Raw genomic sequence first — 22,388 nt, 5'->3', positions numbered from 1 at the left:
CAAAACATTTTGGGAAGTGGAATACATCTGAATTTTGGGTGATCAGAGGACAAGCTGGGTATTTACCCACCCATTAGGAACAGATCCAATAGTATATACTGTTTCCTTAATGCCACTGAAGAGAAGGAGGGCAGAAGCACCATAAAAGGATCTCACTTACTAAGCGGTCTGAAGAATGAACCCATCGAAGAACTGCTACATTAATAGACAATAAAGAATAAAACTGCATTGGAACAAATCACCAAGAATCTTTCCAGTTACTATAGTTCACCGCTCTAGTATAGTATTATGTCTTGGTGAATATATGAAATATTTTAATCTAACTGTAAAAGGTACTTCTGATGTTGTGATCAATCCCATTGCTACAGCACAGACAAAGCTATGGTATATACACTTATTTTCTTATATATGACTTTTCCTTCTTGTATTAAAAAAAAACGTGACCTGAAAATCTCTCAGAAGCTAAAAAGTGCCTTGGGAATATCATGTCTTCACTGGGAAGCATAACTATCAAAATTATTCGTTTAGCTAAGTACACCCCCCATTTACATGTAAAATATTGCCTTAATTAAACAGGGCTCTTTCCAATGATATTCATTAAGAAATTCAATTATGCAGCACTTTATCAAATTAATTAACTATCTATTCATTTTGTGGGACATCAGATAACCTCTCCATTTTGTTCTTAAAATGGGATGATGTCGTTATTATGTCATTTACAGAAATAGCTCCATAGTCTATCAAAACTGTGCTAAAATGTGATCTGATATTACATGAAGCAGAACTTCAGCTGTGGAATATGGTTTGTAGAATTATATTTTTGACCTTCCATGTTACAAAAAGGATAGAAATTGCTACTGCTACTGCTACCTACAACTAGTAAAGTAGAACAATAAATGAATCTTACCAATTTGCGAACAATCAAATATTGATATAAGTGGAAAAATACCATCTAGTTATTATTCTATTTTTATTTTAATTATTCCAAGATGAAATGTTTGGAAATATATGATTATATATTGAAAAGAAATATAGATTCAAACATAGGGAATACACTAATATCATAGAATCATAGAATATCAGGGTTGGAAGGGACCTCAGGAGGTCATCTAGTCCACCCCCCTGCTCAAAGCAGGACCAATCCCCAATTAAATCATCCCAGCCAGGGCTTTGTCAAGCCTGACCTTAAAAACTTCTAAGGAAGGAGATTCCACCACCTCCCTAGGCAATGCATTCCACTGTTTCACCACCCTCCTAGTGAAAAAGTTTTTCCTAATATCCAACCTAAATCTCCTCCACTGCAACTTGAGACCATTACTCCTTGTTCTGACATCTGCTACCACTGAGAACAGTCTAGAGCCATCCTCTTTGGAACCCCCTTTCAGGTAGTTGAAAGCAGCTATCAAATCCCCACTCATTCTTCTCTTCCACAGACTAAGCATCCCCAGTTCCCTCAGCCTCTCCTCATAAGTCATGTGTTCCAGTCCCCTAATCATTTTTGTTGCCCTCCGCTGGACGTTTTCCAATTTTTCCACATCCTTCTTGTAGCGTGGGGCCCAAAACTGGACACAGTACTCCAGATGAGGCCTCACCAATGTCGAATAGAGGGGAACGATCACGTCCCTCGATCTGCTCGCTATGCCCCTACTTATACATCCCAAAATGCCATTGGCCTTCTTGGCAACAAGGGCACAAAGTTGACTCATATCCAGCTTCTTGTCCACTTTAACCCCTAGGTCCTTTTCTGCAGAACTGCTGCCTAACCATTCACTCCCTAGTCTGTAGTGGTGCATTGGATTCTTCCGTCCTAAGTGAAGGACTCTGCACTTGTCCTTGTTGAACCTCATCAGATTTCTTTTGGCCCAATCCTCCAATTTGTCTAGGTCCCTCTGTATCCTATCCCTACCCTCCAGCGTATCTACCTCTCCTCCCAGTTTAGTGTCATCTGCAAACTTGCTGAGGGTGCAATCTACACCATCCTCCAGATCATTTATGAAGATATTGAACAAAACTGGCCCGAGGACCGACCCTTGGGGCACTCCACTTGATACCGGCTGCCAACTAGACATGGAGCCATTGATCACTACCTGTTGAGCCCAACAATCTAGCCAGCTTTCTATCCACCTTATAGTCCATTCATCCAGCCCATACTTCTTTAACTTGCTGGCAAGAATAGTGTGGGAGACAGGGTCAAAAGCTTTGCTAAACTCAAGGAACAACACATCCACTGCTTTCCCCTCATCCACAGAACCAGTTATCTCATCATAGAAGGCAATTAGATTAGTCAGGCATGACTTGCCCTTGGTGAATCCATGCTGACTGTTCCTGATCACTTTCCTCTCCTCCAAGTGCTTCAGAATTGATTCCTTGAGGACCTGCTCCATGATTTTTCCAGGGACTGAGGTGAGGCTGACTGGCCTGTAGTTCCCAGGATCCTCCTCCTTCCCTTTGTTAAAGATGGGCACTACATTAGCCTTTTTCCAGTCATCCGGGACTTCCCCTGATCGCCATGAGTTTTCAAAGATAATGGCTAATGGCTCTGCAATCACATCTGCCAACTCCTTTAGCACTCTCGGATGCAACGCATCTGGCCCCATGGACTTGTGCACGTCCAGCTTTTCTAAATAGTCCCGAACCACTTCTTTCTCCACAGAGGGCTAGTCACCTCCTCCCCATGCTGTGCTGCCCAGTGCAGTAGTCTGGGAGCTGACCTTGTTCGTGAAGACAGAGGCAAAAAAAGCATTGAGTACATTAGCTTTTTGCACATCCTCTGTCACTAGGTTGCCTCCCTCATTCAGTAAGGGGCCCATGCTTTCCTTGACTTTCTTCTTGTTGCTAACATATGTGAAGAAACCCTTCTTGTTACTCTTAACATCTCTTGCTAGCTGCAACTCCAGGTGTGATTTGGCCTTTCTGATTTCACTCCTGCATGCCCTAGCAGTATTTTTTTACTCATTCCTGGTCATTTGTCCCATCTTCCACTTCTTGTAAGCTTCTTTTTGTATTTAAGATCAGCAAGGATTTCACTGTTAAGCCAAGCTGGTCGCCTGCCATATTTTCTATTCTTTCTACACATCGGGATTTTTTGTCCCTGTAACCTCAATAAGGATTCATTAAAATACAGCCAGCTCTCCTGGACTCCTTTCCCCCTCATGTTATTCTCCCAGGCGATCTTGCCCATCAGTTCCCTGAGGGAGTCAAAGTCTGCTTTTCTGAAGTCCAGGGTCCGTATTCTGCTGCTTTCCTTTCTTCTTGGTGTCAGGATCCTTAACTCGACCATCTCATGGTCACTGCCTCCCAGGTTCTCATCCACTTTAGCTTCCCCTACTAATTCTTCCCGATTTGTGAGCAGCAGGTCAAGAAGAACTCTGCTATATGGTACAGTGCACTCCTTTTATCCATCTCAGATGATTTCTTATAAGCGGTTGACTCTTACACGCAGATGACATGGATGAAATTGACTTTTATGTTTTAAACCACCAATTTTTGTATCCAATAGAGAAACATCTCATTTACCATAACTAAATTCTGTAGACTTTAAACATATTCAACATGGAAAAAAACATACCAACATTCTAACTGAGCAACAGGCTATTGTTTTTTTTTTTTAAATCACCAAATCATTTAGCTGGTGCTTTTATTAAGGCAATTATTAAGACTGTACAACATTTTATAACGTTAAACAAAGTGTAACTTAGCAGAACTCTCTCTCTCTTTAGGTAAAGATTCGAAGATACAAATTTTAAAAATCTCTCAAATGAACTGGAAGAAACATAACATATGAAAGTGCATTACATTGACTTTTATAGCATAAATATAAATGTGAGACACCATTTATAACAGTATCGACTCCCATTAATATTTATTTCAGAGTGTCGCTGTCTGTCACTGGAGTGGCATGTCTGGCACTGTGCATGCACAATGCAGTGGTACCAACTTGTCCAGTGTTCCCTGGATCAGTCATTGCATGATCCACAACTTCCTTTTCAAGGTGACATAGAAAGTTAAAATAATTGAAGCCCCTGGACAATAGGTCTTTTGTCAGAGTTTTCATGACATCCTTCATTTGGATCAAGGATGAGACAATTATCTCGCCATTATCAGAGTCCACCACTGCATTGTTTTCAGGTGTCACTTCCAGTTGGTGTCTGATCTCAGTCACAATGTCCTCATCAGAGACAGGTTGCATAACAAAAGCATTGTCATCGATGTCTAGCCACTCTTCAAATTTGTGTGAATTGAGTTTTCTTGGTGGCTCAACAATTACTTCCTCAATGGGTGCTGTGACCAGACCTCCTTTTTTCCCCAGCAATTCCAGATTGTTGAAGCATCAAAGTCAGACCAGGCGTTTGCAAGAATTAGAATGGCATCTAAAAGACTGACCTTCCTGGCAATTTCCACAGCGGTAGCTTTGTTGTTCTCATCGTCAATGTGGTGCAATACTGTGTGAGCTATTTGCTTGTGAAAGTACGCCTTGGCGGTTCTGATAATTCCCTGATCACATGGATGAAGGATAGAAGTTGTGGTCTTCGGTAGGAATTTAAGTAGGATATTCATCAGTGCTACATCTTTCATCGCGTGGGCTGTGCAGTTGTACACAAGTAGCAATTTTTTTTCTCCTTTCCTGACCCAACTTTCAATCCCAGTCCTTCAGTCATTCACCCAATAGATACCCCATCATCCAGGCAGATGCACTGGCAGCATAGCAAACTGGAAGATGTCTCACATTTTTATAACATCATGGGTTTTGACTTTTCCTGTTGATGAAAAGATCCTTTTACTTATCAGTCACGGAACAGATGAACAGAGAAGTAATTGTTTCCTTAGACTTTCCCCCCCCCCTTTTTTTTTATTTTCAGATTTAAAGGTAAGTTCCATCAGGCAGGGCTTGAAAGTAAATTCCACTTTCACCTGCATTCCAAATGTCTTCTTCAGTGAAGTTATGTCTCATTTCGATCCACTCATTTTCTAACCATTCTTCACATGATTTAATGTCTGTATCTTCTGCTTCTCCACACATTTTCTTTAAAACAATTCTCTCTTGGTTACTGGCCAGTTCTGGCCTTGAAGTCAGTAATGCCCTGGGCCACCAGTTCTTCTGCTTTCTGCATCACCAACTGTCCTATTGCGGACAGGGGGCACTTTTGATCCACTTATAAGCGCTGCCTAAACCATAGGTGCCTTGCTGATGGTATTCTTTTTCTGTCTCCTTTGTTTTGTATGTTGCTCTCCTGTCCTTGAGAATCTTAGATAATGTAGCTTGTGGAATGCTCAATTTCTGAACTGCATCTCTTTGTCTGGTCTTTGGAAGCCTACCACTGAAATCCAGAAGGTGGTGTCTTTCATCTGCAGAAAGTCTATTTCTTTTTCCTGCCATATTGACTCACATATAAACGGCACAATTTGTTTTTTCTACACAGGGATTATATTTTATATATGCTACAAGATATGTGATCAAATTCAAACCAGCTTTACTGGCTTATTACATGACATTGCACTTGATTGATCACCATATTACATGTAGTCAGTTTGCCCCAAAATTATTCTTATAAGCAGACTGTTTGATTCTTACATGCACAATACTTGAGCATGGTTAGTATAGGAATGATTTTGTCCCACGGGTTTTGATTAGTATATGCAGTTGATTTTCATATCAGTAATTCTTATAAACAGAGGAACGGTATTATATTTTTCACCCCAATGTATCTCAAGTTAATGGATATTACTGAAAATAGGTTAAATATTCCAAGGAGACACTGAAAAGTAGAGCAGAACTTTGTGGATTTTGAGGTTATGCTGTCCTGGCTTTGCTTTTAATAAAAATCTTAAAGAGTCCTCTACAAATCGAAAAAGAGTCACCAGAAGTGGTCAGCCATTTCCTGATTTTATATATATAACATCCCCCAAATAAAGCATAGGGCTGAGCATTACTCACTATTAGCACCTGCCTGAATTACTGTCATTCTACAAAGTTACTATCTCTAGCAAGATCAAGGGGAAACTATGAAGAACACACAACCCAATACCCCATTGAGCTGGTGAGCATTTTCCCTACAAGAGCATACACTGAAAAAAGTGACAAGTGGGACAAAGGATTGTAAATATGTAAGTCATGGACTGATGAAGTACTGACCATAATCTTCACCTGTCTTAAAGTGGTGAACATTTAAGGAGGTAAGTGTCAAACATAAGTGTTAAGCAAAAAGTTCAAAACCTTTTAACCAGTGTTAAAGGTTTTAGTCAATGTGCCTTTCTATGAGAGTTTTGCTTTATTGAATTTCTGAGCCTCATATTGTTCAGTTTCAGCAGAATTTAAATTCCCCCAGATCATATTAACAGATTTTAAGGCCAGAAGGGATCATTCTGATCATCTAGTCTGACCTCCTGCACAACATAGGTACATAACACACAGCTTATCTCTACTCAGATATTCCAGTTCAAACCCACTGTTTTCAAAGTTCTGTCGTAAAGAAAATCAGCTTTCTTTTAATTTGTTAAAAACGTTGACAGGACAAGATATTGCTAACATAAAAATAGGCTAAATTATTCCTGCAGTAACTTTATTAAAATAACTCTATTGATACGGGGACCTGTATATTACAGACGTTGCATGTCTACGAATGAGCCTTTGTTACACTGTTTTCATACATATGCTTGGTCATTTTCACCTATGAAAGTCTTCAAACTATGATGTTATGTGATTGTCATAAATTGTAGAGTATTTGCTCCTGTGTACTCACTAGTATCCAGCACAGTTGACTATTGAATGTTAACCACAGCACAATCCACTTTTGGCTAGGGTAACAGTAATGTCACACACAACCAATTTATGCTAACATTTGCCTCCTGAATCAGACACAGACTCTGCTTAATAACAGCTGGAATACTGTCGAAAAAGATGTCTGGAAGTTTGTTTTCTAAAACTTTATGAAATATTAATTAGATAAGCATTTTGGGGATGTGCACCTGTATTATTCTGACCTTTGGCCACACAACACTGTCTGCTAAAAAGTATTTGAATAACATGAAGGAGAAAAAAATCATACGTGGGAAACCATATCTGAAGCCACTGATAACTTTTAGAAACAAGCATCAGAGGGGTAGCTGTGTTAGTCTGGATGTGTAAAAATGGCAAAGAGTTCTGTGGCACCGTATAGACTAACAGACGTATTGGAGCATGAGCTTCCGTGGGTGAATACCCACTTCGTCGGATGCATGGGATGCATGTATACACCCATGAATGCTCATGCTCCAATATGTCTGTTAGTCTATAAGGTGCCACAAGACTCTCTGCCGCTTTTAGAAACAAGACACTTTACTCGAGGGGGAAAAGTGCAGAATGCACTACTATATATTTATTTCTATGTATTTATTTCTAATATAAAATGTGTACTTCTACATTGGGATTGCAACACAAGGGAGCAAAGTTCAGAATGGGACAAGTTGAATACTCCAGTCCAAAGAAAACTCAGATTTTTTCTTTCCTAGTGATTAATAATGTACAAATACCAAAGCACCTCAGCCATCACACTGCTCCACATCTTCTTTCACTTTTATTTCAGCTAAAACACCTTTTTATTTCCTCTGTCAAACATGAACAAAACCAAACCAAACTTGCTTAAATCAATAAAAGAATGTTTGAAGAGGCAGATGACATTGGCACTCTCCTCATCTAACATTTTCTTCACTGCTGTTCCTTTTCTTGAACTGGGCAGTGAAACCCTCTTTTCCTAGCAAAGGGGTAGATAGCTCAAAGATCTGGTGATCTATGTTTCCCTTTCTAAGGGTGTATTGCACACTTTTTCTTATTTCACTTGACTTTTCTGTAAACCACAGAAAATAACAAATAGAACGATTACTGATCATCAACACATCTTCTGTACTCATAGGGGTCTATGCTGTACGACTCCAATCTCCACATCTAGTTGTGCTGCCCCAACCCGGCCTCAGAGAGTTCCAAATCTGTTTCTCAGTCTCCCCGCTGCTCTGAGGCATAAGTAAACTCCACCAGACCTAGAAATGGCACAGTGTATGTCCCCCATTATGCCAGCACAGATATGCAGAATAAGGTTCCATCCAGTCTCCATCTCATCCCATGCCATCCTGCTCTTCAGAGCCTATTTCCCTTCTCATGTTGAAAACCATGGTACAAGTAGTCCGTGCAAGAGAATAAGGTACCGCCTCATGCCCTCTTATTCTCTGGCACGGTCATCTAGGACTAGAGACAACCTAGCCCTGGAAATGAATGTGCTATTTAAAATATCCTCCGCTGGTATTTCAACAGCCCTTAGAAAACATTTCTTATCTTCTCAGATTTTGGGGATCTACTGTTTTTTGTATGATCTTCAGATCCTATTTTGATGAGGACAGTGTAAAGGATTAAATATAATACAGAGAATGCCTTAAGAGTCAAAGCACCTTGTGGTTGTGCATAATCAAACACATTCCCTGAGCTGCATTTCCTTACAAGTTTATTATGCAGCAATTCTGTTTGCTATTCTATTCTGGGTACCAGCATGGAAATAATCTGTCCCTTGAATGATTGCAACTGCTGGAAGTGATGGACTGACACACACATTGGTCCTCATTTTGCCATATTGCTGACTGAAACAGCAGCTGGTATAAAAAAACCTCTTAAACAACCTTATGTAAATGTTGGATTGTAAATTGTTATTATTATTACTGCTGTCGGCATTCAATTTATTTTCTTTTCAAAGTAACTTCTGCTTTGCACTCATTAATAAACGCAATTTCAAATAAGGAAAATGAAAACACCGACCAGTTTAGTTTGCACATCAGTTGTACACATGTCTGATTAACAAAGTGGGCAAATATCACCAAACATATCTGTAATGAATTGACTTTGGATAGATTTGTGCCCCTCTTGTATTTGCTTTCAATGAGGGTTTGAGCAGGTAGAAATCATGAAAACAACAAAAGCTTAATGGAATGTTGAAAGTGAATGTTAACCTTGCATACTATAATATTCATGCTTTACGTCTCTTTATTCATCTGCTGCTGTGCTGAGGTAGACCTGGTTTATCATGATTTTATTTGTATTGCTGTACCACAGACATGATTTTGTTTTCCAAAGGTAAGACATCATGTCTCCTAACTAATGTGACATCACATCCACTGACCAGCTTGGAGAAATCAGTGAAGGGCCTCAGGCTATTACACAGAACGCTTATATTGGATACTCAGTGGGGCACAATGAAGACTGCTATCTCTCTGGATTTTGGTGGAACTATGGAGATAAATGTGCTGTGTAGTTGCACACTGTTCATGGAGTCACTCCAGCACATGGAAGGTGGAATTCCATTGCATCACCATGCCCAGAAACACTGGATAGCATTCTCCACTTGACAGAGACGAGATGATATGGAGTGCAAAATCACAGCCCTGTCCACATTCTTATTCTAATGTAGATAAACTTCATCACTAGCATACAAATCGGTACATTTATGGGAAACCATTTTTACCCACTGCTTTCTTTGTGTTTTGCCCATTGCCACAAACCCAGAGAAAACAGAAAAGCTTATCTGCCACTGTTCTGTTGTAACTGTGGATTCATCTGCATATTCCTGGCAGAGTGTTGTTTCTCAGATCCAACAAACTCACATCATGTCATACTGATGCATGTGTTTGCTGCTGCTGCTAAGGCTGACCTGTGTACACGAATGGTTTCACCACTGTTCCACATGTCTGTAGTCCGGCTGACCCTTCACACTCACTGCTTTGGCATGGGCATATTTTACTGTAGAGGCAGTGTTGCCTAGTTAGAGATAGCACTGGACTGGGACTCAGAAGAGCTGGTTACATTCTCTGCGGTGTTACCGGCTGGATCACCTTGAGCAGTCACTTCCCCTCTCTGTGCCTCAGTTTTTTTAAAGTACTCCCACAAGCCCGATTTTCTGCCATTGGTATGTCTGTGTATTGCATGCTGCTGCTGCTTGCCTTAATGCAGAAACAGACAGCACTGTTGGAATCCCCTTCACCCTGTGACTTCCCTGGATCCAGTAACAGCCTCTGCTCTATCTGCAGCTGGTAGGACAATCTATGAGGATCCACAGGTCATGAACTTAGATTCTCAGGCAGCCTTCGCATCCCAGCTGCCATCCAGCAGCCTGTTAGTAACTGGTTGACTGAGTGGCTAATGAAACCCCAACCCTACCAGAGGCATCAACCACTCAACCATGATTGGAGGAGTGCCCGGCCCACGGAGTGGCTGGCTGCACTTTTTGAGCCAGAAGGAGGCACAACAAATTGTCTGTGCAACTGGGTGAATTCCTAGCTGGGTACTACATCAGACCTTGCCTTCTTTTCTGACTTCTGAGCCCTACTTTCCTGCTCAATGCTTTAACTTTATAAATCTTTAACTCTGTTTTTCATTTGCAAACTAATCTGCATCCACACATCTAAGTTTTGGACATGTAAAAACCTTGTGGTCCAAAATCGCACTCCCCAAAATTGCAAGTGCAATTTTCAGCACTTGCATAGTGTCCTTGATTCGGAAAAGCATGTGCTTTAATTTATCACTATTAAGCAAAGCACTTGTACATATACATAGGTACTTGCATCCCTGACTTGCTCCTGTTCATGCTTTACTGATCTGTACCTGATTCCCACCTTGCTCCTGATTTTTGCCCCTCGTGTCTGACTCTGGCTCTGACCCTTGGCTCAACTCCTGATCTGACCATTAGCTTGACTTCCACTTCTGATCCCATCTCCAGTTCTTGACTCAGGTTAGTGTCTCTTGACTCAGACTCCTGCTCTTACCACGAGGTCTGGCGACCCAAACCCCAGGTGTAGCACTATCTCACTACTGTGTGCTGATTTCCAGCAAAGGTAGTAAGCTTATTTTAGATCTGAAACTGCCTAAAGCAGCAGGCAGAAAATGTTCTCCTAACTTCTCACCAGGGCCAGGAGGGCCATTTGGCCTAGGCCTCAAGCTCAAAGGGCGCCTCAAATTCAGACACTTGTTAATTTTTTGGCATTTGATAAGTTTTGCAACTGGTTTTTATGCACATCCCCATCGGACCACAATGTGACACACTCAGCTTAGAGCTGCAAATTTAAGCAAAGAAGAGATGTGATTTGGTAAAAGACATTTTTTTTCTTCACTGATATAGATTTCATCATATTAAAGAGTTAACATTTTTCATAAATATTAATAAAAATATATCGGTTCTGATGACACAACATTAGACTGTGATGAACTTGTCCTCTCAGATCAGCTGATTATATAAACAAACCACTACTAGTGGCTGATGCTGGATCAAGTGCATGCAAAAGATAGAGAATTGTTACATTTTAGTGTCTTTATAGTTTTACGTCTAGTTGACTAAGGAATTGTTTATGTGTGAGAATTCCTCATTATCATCTTCATATGGTAGCTAAAAGAGGTGACTGGTTGGTCGGTTGGTTGAGCCCTAGCTTGGTAGCTTGGCCATCCTCATAGGCTTTCGTAGTATATAGGCCCAGATTCAAGGTGAAATTTTGTGAGGACAATCTTGTACAGTGAGTTTCATGAGGACACACATTTGGAATTTTTGGACATTATCCCTCTGTCTGTATCCGTGTCTGTATTTACTACATACATGTCATCCCTTTGTCTTCAGCTCAGCCTGTTATATTATACCTTGTGTGCTTGAGTTTTGGTTCAGTGATAAGGATAATAATCTGTCTGACTGTTTCATTTTGTGTTCTTAATTAGTATTCCTTCGTTTTAAGTCTTTTTAGCATTTGTATACCATTCAGCATTTGTGTACATGTTTACAATAGAAGATTTCAAGTGTAGATAAGCTACATATTTACAGCAGAATATTTCAAGTGTGGATAGGCTACATATTGACCAGATATATCACTATGAAGACATGATTTGAAAGTGGTGCAAGAAAGAGACGGTGAAGACAATTGAGTGAAGCAGCAGCTAAAAGCTCAAAGCCAATAACTTGATTTCTCAAACCACTGGAAAACACACCTTACCCAACAAACAATGCTACAGATAATGAAAACTCCGCAACTGCAACAGGTGATATTTCAATGCCAGTACCTGAACACGAGGACAGTAGTCAAGAAGGAGATGTGCCAACAGTAACAGATGCAGCAGAAGATCTTGTGTATGATCAAGAAACTCAACAGCAACAGGAAGATGTAGATCTTACGCAGCAAGAGCAATTCATGAGTACTACAGGTTTGACTGTGACTGACATTGGAATTATTGACAAGAGTAATGCTGCCCAAATGCAATCTTTTCTTCAAATTAGTTGTTTTGAAATTCCAAGTAACATTCCACGAGATGCTGATAATCATGCTTTCCCTACTCATCTGCTGACAAAAACTGTTCCAAATGGTGAGACCTGCAAAAGAGACTGGTTATACTGGCATACGGAAAAACAGTCTCTGTACTGTGCACCCTGCTTCATTTTGAACAAAAGTGCTGCAAATGCATCAGTTCTCTCTGATCAATCAGGATGGAGCATGAACAGAGCTTGGAGGAAATTGAAAGACTGAATACCATCAGATGAGAGTTCAACATCATACAAAGAAAACTATGTTGCATGGAAATCAGCCAGTAGGGCAGCATCAGCTGAAAGTTCAGTTGAGAATTTACTATTGACTGAACTCTCTACAGAAACTAATAACTTGAAAAAACTTCTTGAGCATCCTGAATGTCATCCTTTTTCTTTCTGAGGGGGGACTGGCTTTCTTTGGTTCCAGTCAATGTACTAGTGATCATGCAAATGGAAACTTTCTAGGCATAAAGAAAAGGAGTACTTGTGGCACCTTAGAGACTAACAAATGTATTTGAGCATAAGCTTTCGTGAGCTACATCGGATGCATTCGATGAAGTGAGCTGTAGCTCACGAAAGCTTGTGCTCAGATAAATTTGTTAGTCTCTAAGGTGCCACAAGTACTCCTTTTCTTTTTGCGAATACAGACTAACACAGCTGCTACTCTGAAACCTTTCTAGGCATAGTTGAGCTCCTCAGCAAATATGACCCACTTTTATCAGAACATGTTAAACTTGTTCGAGAATCACAGGAGAGTCAAAAGTGCATGGAAGTTCATTATCTCTCCCCACCCATACAAAATGAGTTTATTGACCTATGTGGGTCATTCATACAAACAACAATTCTTGATGAGATTTGAAATGTCAAGTACTTTTCAATCATTGTTGATGCCACTACAGATTGTTCTCACAAGGAACAGACTACTATGGTTATTCAATGTTAAGATTGTAGACAGCTCAAAATTTCAATTGAAGAAAGGTTTATTTTGTTTAATAATTTCATGAGAAAAACTGGAAAATAAATTGCTGCTCAAGTACTAGCAATTCTAGAAGGTTTTAAGTTAGATTTTCAAGTCTGCATTGGTCAAGCCTATGACAATGGATCTAATATGGCTGGGAAGTACAAAAGTGTACAAGGAGTTCTGCTTGAGCATAATTCAAACTGTATTTTCTTTAGCTGTGGAAACCACACACTAAACTTTGTTGGTGTTGACTGTGCTGAATCATGCAAGGAGTCAACTACTTACTTTGGAACTGTTCAGCAAATATACAATCCCTTCAGTAGCAGTTCACAAAGGAAATTTGGGAAATTCTAATGCAATATCTTCCTGTTTCACTGCATGGGATGTCCAAAACTAGATGGTCTGCAAGGATTGATGGTGTTCAACAGTTGCACAGCATTTGAATTCAGTAAGAAAGGCTTTAAATGAGCTTGAATCTCTCAATATCACTGCACAGGCTCGAACTGAACTTCAGTCAATTCAGAAGCTCATATCCAAATTTGAATGCATTCTGACGCCAAGCTACCAGCCAACTTCTGTAGCAGTACAGACCTTTGAAAAGCAGAATATTCAGCAGTCCTAATACTTCCAGGAGGAGCTAGATCAGAAAATAAGTTGCAAAGCAGACTTAAAGACCCAGGGTTCTAAAACTTGCATCTCAAGCCCTGAATCAGCAAAGCATTGGTACCTATGTATATATGCAAGCGCTTTGCTTAATAGTGATAGATTAATGCACTTGCTTTTTCTGACTCAGGAACTATATACATGTGCTGAAAATTGCACTTGCAGGAAGACGACCTTCATGATGTCCAGGTGAAGGGAACACTCGTGGTGAATGGAGAAAGACCTGTTGAGGAGATCTGCTAGTTTGTTCAGTGCTCCCAACAGCTAAGAAGCCTCAAGGTGGATTGAGTGGAATTGGGGTTGGAGATGTGGTTCCCACTGGTGCTGGAGATCAGTCCCGGGGCAGGGAAGCTTGCGCAGTTGTCAGCAGGGAAGGTTCCCTCTGGATGATACCGCGAGACCTGGAACTAGATGGCAGTTGGGGCTATGTGCTCTCTTCTGCCCACCGGCACGAATGCCACTGACTTTTGTACTGCTGGTGCCAGTGGTACCGAGAACACCACTAAGTCCCTGGCTGCGGTGAATGCCTCTGGAATGAACTGCACCACAATAGCGCTTGTGCTGTGGTGACCTTCTTGTGCCAACAGTTCATTCGAGACTGGACTCAATGGAGCCTGCATGCAGGCCAGAGTTGATGGTGCCGCCTGTGAAGCTGAGGCAGAGGAGTGGCCTGATCTATGTCACACTCTGCTCTGCTCTCCATGCCCAGCCTTCTTCTGAGTTGGGGAACATCCCCCATTTCTTATGCTTCTTTCTCAACACTGGGATGGTGAGTGGTGCCGAGACTGGAGTGTTCTGCACTGACACTGAGCTACTTGGTGCCATGTCCGACCATCTCAGCTTGGAGGAAGGTCTGACCGCTGCTTCCATGAAAAGGAATTTTTGCCTGGCCTCCTTGTCCTTCTTCATAGGGGGTTTGAAATCACAACAGATCTGATAGCAATCTCTGATGTGAGCCTCACCCAAGCACTGTAAACAGCTAGACTATGGGTCACTCAAAGGCATAGCCTTGCTGCATGAGGCACAGGGCTTGAAGCCCGGTGACTAGGCATGCCTCAGCCTCAGGAGCGGATGAAAAACTGCTAATGGATGAAGAAGTATCAACTAGACTATCTGAGTATCAACTATTTACACTATAATTATACAAATATTCAGAAAAAATGAAGGAAACAAAATCCACTGAGAATAGCTTGCTTTAGCACAGAGAGCAGTTGCAGTGATCATCACGGGCGGTAAGAAGGAACTGAGGAGTGTGGGTCAGCTGGGCCCTTTATACCAGTGCGCAGCACCAGAGGGCGCCAGAGTCAACCCAACGGATACCACTCAGGGAAAAATTTACAGCAACTGTGCTCGGGGTGCACACACACCTACCACAGAGTGGACGTGTGCAAGCACTCAAAGAAGAACTGTTTTTTCCATTGTTCAGCTAGCTCTAGCTGCAGCAGTAATTCACAAGAGTGAAAATACTGCACTGCTTTATGATTCACTCCACTCTCTGGGTCAGCTGAGGTATATGTGTCAGAATTTGTATGTCTGCCTACTTAGACTGTAAGGGGTCTAAGGACTGTGGGGAAGGATTGTGTGTCATGTATGTTCCATGCACACTGGGCACTGTCATTTTCCCTTCTAAGGCAAATAATAAACTGGCACATTTTACTGAAGATGAAGATGTAGTAGTACCATTCTGAAATCTCTTCTTGGTGGATTGTTTGAAAGCAAAATCTGCAAAGCATAATAATAATAAAAACAACCTTCACCTTTCATCCTGGGTCCCAAAGCGCTTTACAAAGGTGTGTAACAATTATTATCACCATTTTACTGACAGGGAAACCAAGGTAAAAATGTCTGATTTACTTGCAAAAAGTTACACACTAATCAGTAGTAGAATAAGCAAAAGAATATATGCCTTCTGACTCCCATAACTAACCAACAGACCTCCCACCCCCCCAGTCAGTATAATCAAACCTGCTGCTTGTCAGGATGACAGACATGGCAATTTCCTCCAATATGTTTGAGAGATCTTATTGAATTACATTTAAGTATCTTTGGAGTCCTATTAAACACAAAGGCTATGCATTATTGTGGACCTTGATGCTCAAAGAACTATACTGAACAATGCAGGAGACAAGAATGAGCTTTTTGGAACAATACATGTAAAGTGGATTTCCTGGGAAATATCTAGGGGGAAGTGAATACAAATTCCCACCCCCTGCCTCTGGTTATGTAAAAACTCAACCATCTGAAGCTAAGCTGTGAGGAGAGCCGTGTGTCTGCTGATTACCTGCTCCTAAATCAAAGGCCCAAACTCTATAAAGGAGTGACTCAGATTCACAGCTTGTTTTGAGCTTACAGCCGTTATGAACTTGTGACCACAGAAAAACCCCTTGGTGTGGTTTGAAGGACTGAATCCTACCAAAGCCCTTGCTGAAGATGGGAGTATAAGCTTACTGGCATGTGTGTAAGTTCTTTTATTGTTTTTAATATGTTTTCTCTGTAGAATTTTCACCTTAAGAAAGGGCTTAGAAAGGGCAATATGGTACCTTATAACTGTGGGCAATTATACTGTTTATTACCTCTGAAGAGAAAGAAATGTGAACTGTGACATTAAGATAAAAACATATATGGGTACAGAAACAAATAAAAACTTACGAGTTTGAAACTCTCCAAGGAAACTCTTCAAATCTGTCCCTACCAGTATGTGGTACAATGTGTTATCACAGACAGGGGTGGCACTGGGAGGACGGGTGTGGGGGGGCATAGCCACCCCAAAATTTGTTGTAGCCTCCCCATAGCAGCTGCCACTCTCCAGCCACTGAGCTCTAAATGCAGAGCAGAGGGAGTGGCAGCTGCTGGCCATGTACCCAGCTCCAGTAGCAGCGGAGAAGTAAGCCTGGGTGGGGATCCTATGGTGCCCGAGAGCCGCTCCCAGCCTGTGTCCCCTCCCACCAGGGTGTGCTGCCCAGGGGAGATGGAGGGTCAGGGGCTTCCCACAGGGGCCCGCACTGACCTGCTCCGGTTCTGGGCCCCGCCCCTGCAGTCGCTGCTCTCCAATGGCTCTACCAGCCCTGGAGCCGGGTCACCCCAGCCGTGCAGCTTTTACTGGCTGCATGCAGCCAGCGCCACCCACTGCCCGGTTCCGGCTTCCAGCCTGGCCAGAGGGTGTGGCTTTAGGGTGGGGGAAGGGGAACAAGGGGCAAGGCCATTGAGAGGGGCAGGGCCTAGTGGTAAGGCAGGGCTAAGGCCCACCTCAGCGCCCTCACCAGGAAGAGGCGCTGCCCCTAATCACAGACTATTAGCAAGCTGGTAGTATGCATGGTTGACCATGGACCTACAAATGATACATGGAGGTGCAAGCACTTATCCAGAGAAAACTCATACTATCCTGAATGACCTCCCACAGGTTTGCTACTATGCCATGTCACTAATGAAAGCCTTGAAGAAAAATCCCTCCCCATGATTTTTCAATTGCTAGGATCAGAGAGAAACTATCTTCATATACAAATGGTTTGGTGTGGCTTTCTCACGGGTTTCTGAAGTGTCTGTTTTGGAAGCCAGAATTTGCCCCTTCACCTCCAGTTGGATATTAATACTAACTTCAATTACATTCTTATTTGAGAACCTTAATTTAAGGAATTAAGGCAACAGGACAATGGCTTCTTCAAAGAGTAGTTCTTCAAATCCACTGCCATCTCACATGCACAGCCATGTCAAAGAGAGCACAGACACAACACAGCACACACATTCCTCATCTGAGCAAAACTAGTATCCTGTTTGTTTGATTTTCTCGATCAAGCTTGGATTTTAAGGCTGTTGGGAGACCTACTTTTGGAGGGCTGACACGGTAATAAAAATTGTATCATACGTTCTGAAACAAAAATATAGCATGGTATTAAAGGTTCAGCCTGGATGGGGCCTCTCAGGCACTACTGTAATACAAATAAATATATTTTGTTGCTGTGCTACTCAAATTAATGGAATAAGCTGTTCTGTACTCTCAGGCCTTGCTTTTTTCCATGCAGTGGAATACTATATAGGTAAATCTTCTTTTAGCCACTTTTCGCTTTAAATTTATTTTAAACAGATTGTTAAATTTCTTTAGACAAAGAAACGGTGGTGCAGTCTTTTTGCCCCATATAAACAAGGAATGCCCTACTTTTGTGATATAGTAGAGGTGTACATAACATTTTCATACAAACCTTTTAAAAGAACCTAGGAGAAAAAAGTGAGATGAATGAATGACTATTTAAGATGAAAACAGAAAGCTAGGAAAGAATAAATTCTTACCCTAAAAAACTCTTTTGTGGAGCCAGAATCTAGTGTCCCATAAGCAATTTCTGTTTGTTTAGAAAGATCCTCTGCACTTTCAATAGGAGACACCATCCTCTCAACCGTCAGGAAGGCAGCTAAGTTAGCCGTGTAGGATGAGATTATGATCAGGGTAAAGAACCACCACACACCTCCAACAATGCGCCCAGACAGGGATCTAATAACAAGTATGAAATGGATTTGTAAAATGAAATGAATGTCCTAAAAGGAACACAAGTTATCAGTTTTATGCAAATGATGCATTATAATACAGAGAAGTACTTCAGGTTATCCTGTACTGCTGCTCTGCATGCTAATCAAACAGGAAATTAATTCACTGTAAAGTTCTGCTGGGTGAGACTGTAAGCTTCACTAGATCTGGTGAACTTCGCTGAAATCAGGACTCCAGACTTGAGTTTACTTTATGGAGAATTAGTGCCCCAGTTCTTCAGAGATGTGAATATCCTGCAATGAAACTGCTCAAATCACAGTGAGCCATATTAACAAATAAGCTTTTCATGCCATCTCATTTGAGGTCCTGTATATGACACATGAAAACACAGACAAGGGAATCAAACGACATGAATGAAACAGTGTTACAGATAAACTACAAATGTATTTAAAAAACTGAATGGCTGAAAATTGCTTAATTTCATCAGACGTTCAGACAAAGACTGATATCCACAAAACAATGATTTGTGGACATACAGTAATTAGAAGGAATTAATCTATGCTGAGAAACGGGCAGCACTATTTGCAATAGGCTTTGGCCAAGTGAATTCTCATAAACTAAAGAATAAACATAACTATTTTTGAAAATACAAGCATTTAGCAAACTGGGGAATAGACATGAAACAATCAAATTGACACTACAGTAAAATGGGTGAGAAAAAGTACAGGTTTTAAATAGTAATCTGACGCTTTAACTGCAACAGGTGGGCTGTTATGGGTCTTTGTTTTGCATCTCCTGCTCAAGAAAAGAAAAGAGGTCTCAAGAAAAATAGATCAAACAATTTAGAGTTCACTACTAGAGAAATTCAGTGATTTTCAGAACTAAGAAAATATAATACAATTTTGCTGATGCTGACATCAAAGTCAAACTTCAGTCTACACTTTAAACTTTCCAATTTTAGTACTGTATTGTTTTCTAGCAATACATTATACTAGGATATACATAACCTTTGGAGTTGTGCTTAATAACTTGGTAGATATCTGAGTATATCTGAACATAGGAAGCCCATAAATCCAGTGAAACTGCAGCTCAGATATTTTGCTAATGTATCTGCACTATGTAATGTATAAAAAAATTATGCCAATCACCCAACCTACCGTAGTGTAAATGCAAATTTAAACTAAGTCATGAGAACTATATCAAGTCAGACAATAATTCTGAGATTTTAGAAACTAAAATTTTCTCTATAAACTGGGAACAAAAATAAAGAGAAACAATTCTAGACAAATCATGTTTTTGATTGTTATTGTAAAAAAAAAATCCAATGGTAATAAAGACATATTCTGAATTTCTATCTCCATTCAAGCTTCTCTTATTGGAAGCCCTACTTAAAAATCAATAGCAGGATATAGCCCAGAATATGCTACTGAAAAGGACCATAGATGAGAAATTCTGAAACCCCATCCTTTTGTTCCTAGACTTTACTCTGCAAACCCTCTTTTTTTCTCAGCTTTGAAAAAAACATTTTTTGGGGCACAGCAATCATCCCAGTGCTCTTTGTTTGCATGGTAATAATTAAACAGTTGATTACATGATAAGTGCTATGTATTTGCAAGGTAAAGTATGTGTCCTTAAAAACACTAGTGCTAATTATATGGTAGTAACGTTAAATTCACATTATATGTAATTGGCAATAATTTACTGAAATATGAGTGTAATCTTTCAGTCCTCAGGCAGGCAAAACTCCCATAATCTTTGTAAGAAGAATCAAGCCCAAAGTCATTACAACTGTTTCTTTAGCTGCCTGGTATTTTCCATGTAAAAGCTATTCAGTTATCATTTATGTTCAGAGTTTTCCCATAATATCCATCCCTAGTAAAACAAACAATTTCCTTTTTAACCTAATTTTGAACCAAAATTTCAAAGTGGTGCACCAACAATAACTCACATTTATACAAGCAAATGAGCATTAACAGCTACATATCAAGTGATTCTGCACCCAATTACTCAATTGTGTACACCGTTACCCAACTTGCACACAATGCTTTGCATGTACAAAGGTCGGAATTTGCAGGTAGAGAGCGTGCATGTGCATTTTGAAAATTTGGCTCACTTAGGTCTTTCCTGTCCTAAGAAAGTTTTGCTAAAATTACCCACCACTGCTACCACTCTTTCAGCTCCACCTGTAGTAGCCATGGTAGGAGCATTAGTGTAGACAAGGCTCCAGGGGGATGCCATGTGATCTGATCTACTCAGAGCAGGTCACGGTATTTACAACTCCAGGACCCATCGGCAATTTGTCTGCATTAGTGCTCCCCGCAATGTCCCCACTGGTGGAAATGAAATGGTGATAACAATGGTGTGAACTGTGAGCAAAAATATCCAGGTGCAGACACAGCCTAAGTCATCCTCCCTACAGTTTGGGGGGAGATGAGCAGCCCAAGAGATTTTTTTTTGGTCATTACTTTAATTAATTTGTTGGCTGTTCTGTAACCACAGGAATGGGCTTGGTATAAGAACACAGATTGATAGAAGAGCTTTCAGCCTTATTATTTTTATAGTAATACATAAATAGAAAGACAAAGAGATAATTGTAGAATTGAATGTTTTCATTATGAATTATGACTAGAAAGAAAATTGGGAAATCTCAAATGTTGTACTGACACTGTATCTTCCAAGTACATCTCCAAAATAATCTGAGTTTTATATACCTTTTTTGATGATAATGTGCTAATCTTACTCTTGACAAAAGTCTTTAAATTTTAACAAACCAAGGTGTAGCAATTCTCATGTTTTATTACTCAGCAGTGAAAAAAATTAAATCAAACTTTCTCGTTAAGCTACCAAGGGCTCGATTCATTAAAAACAAATTTTGCAGCTATTGGTTTACTTTACATGCAGCTAAAATTTCATAGTGTGGTGCCTGATAAGAGAAAAAGATTGAAATTTATACAGCTGCCTCATTATTTGAGATGATGAGCCTCAAAGGCCATATATCGTTTGGCTGGACAGGGTCTGTGATTATATCCCTGGGAAGAGTAGCCATACCCGGCCACCAAAGGCATATTGTCCTCCAGAATCAGAAGTAGCTACCTTATTTCCATACAATAGAAATGTGAAAGGCTGCCTTTTTCCTTTAGCAAGCAAGCCCAGGCCATGGGGAATGCTCCTTTATAGAATGTCCAGCGGAGGACTGATTGCATGGTCACAAATAGTATTTCTGCAGGTATTTATTCAACAAAATATTTAATAGCCTCCATATAATACAAAGAATAGGCTTTTCTTGGTAAAAAGTAAATGTGCTACAGCACACGGGAACTGCCATATCAGCGAGAGGTTTTCCTGATATCTTCCATTTTGTTTTTGCTCAGAAGTAATTATTCATACATTACTGTGTAATTAGACACAGGAAACTCAGAGGACACAGACCCTTCCCCTCTCCTATATTAGGATGTTGAGAAGAAGGTGAACTCACAGAGCCTGGTTAGAAGGCTCCACCGATTTAATTCTCATTAACTCAACTGCCATATTTCAGTTGTTCATGTAGGGTCCTGATTCAGCAAGGTAATTCAGCAAAGTACATGGCACATGCATAATCAAGGCCCCAACCACTTGTGCACAAAGGAAATAGAATATTTAATGAACTGCAAAAGAAAAAAAGTGGGGCAAGTAAAGTGCTTACTTTTCTCCCAAATAAAGCACGTGAAAATCCCTCAAGAAAGGCGTATGTATTTTTAATGAATCAGATCCTCATTTTCATCCTAGCAATTTACTTCACAATTCCTATAAAACTGAGCCATGTAAAACCATAGCAGTTGTTTGTAACTACTTCACATGGCTTTAGAGGAAATTTCATTTCTAGAGCTCTCTCTGTGGAAAAACAATAGGTTAATATGTATGTGAGATGGTATGTAAAGTGGTTTTTGGAGGGAAAGTGCTGCTTCTGTAGCTAATGAGTGGTGAGTTACCCTTTTTCCCATTCCAGTTGGTG

The 22,388-nt window shown here is 40.5% G+C and overlaps 1 protein-coding gene across 8 annotated transcripts in view; it reads right to left on the bottom strand.

Annotated features, from left to right (window-relative positions):
* The window catches only part of GRIA2 (glutamate ionotropic receptor AMPA type subunit 2), a 115,728-nt gene that overhangs the window by 7,711 nt on the left and 85,629 nt on the right, over positions 1-22,388 (bottom strand). For all 8 annotated transcript variants that reach the window (XM_073341454.1, XM_073341445.1, XM_073341446.1 and 5 more), the window contains exon 12: positions 18,205-18,403. In XM_073341454.1, coding sequence (XP_073197555.1) covers positions 18,205-18,403 — 199 coding nt within the window. The remainder of the gene's footprint in view (positions 1-18,204; positions 18,404-22,388) is intronic.

The sequence above is a fragment of the Lepidochelys kempii genome, chromosome 4, assembly GCF_965140265.1.
Source record: "Lepidochelys kempii isolate rLepKem1 chromosome 4, rLepKem1.hap2, whole genome shotgun sequence".
Lineage (NCBI taxonomy): Eukaryota > Metazoa > Chordata > Testudines > Cheloniidae > Lepidochelys > Lepidochelys kempii.
Note: the sequence above shows the minus strand (reverse complement) of the source record. Positions and strands in the feature narration are given on the sequence as shown.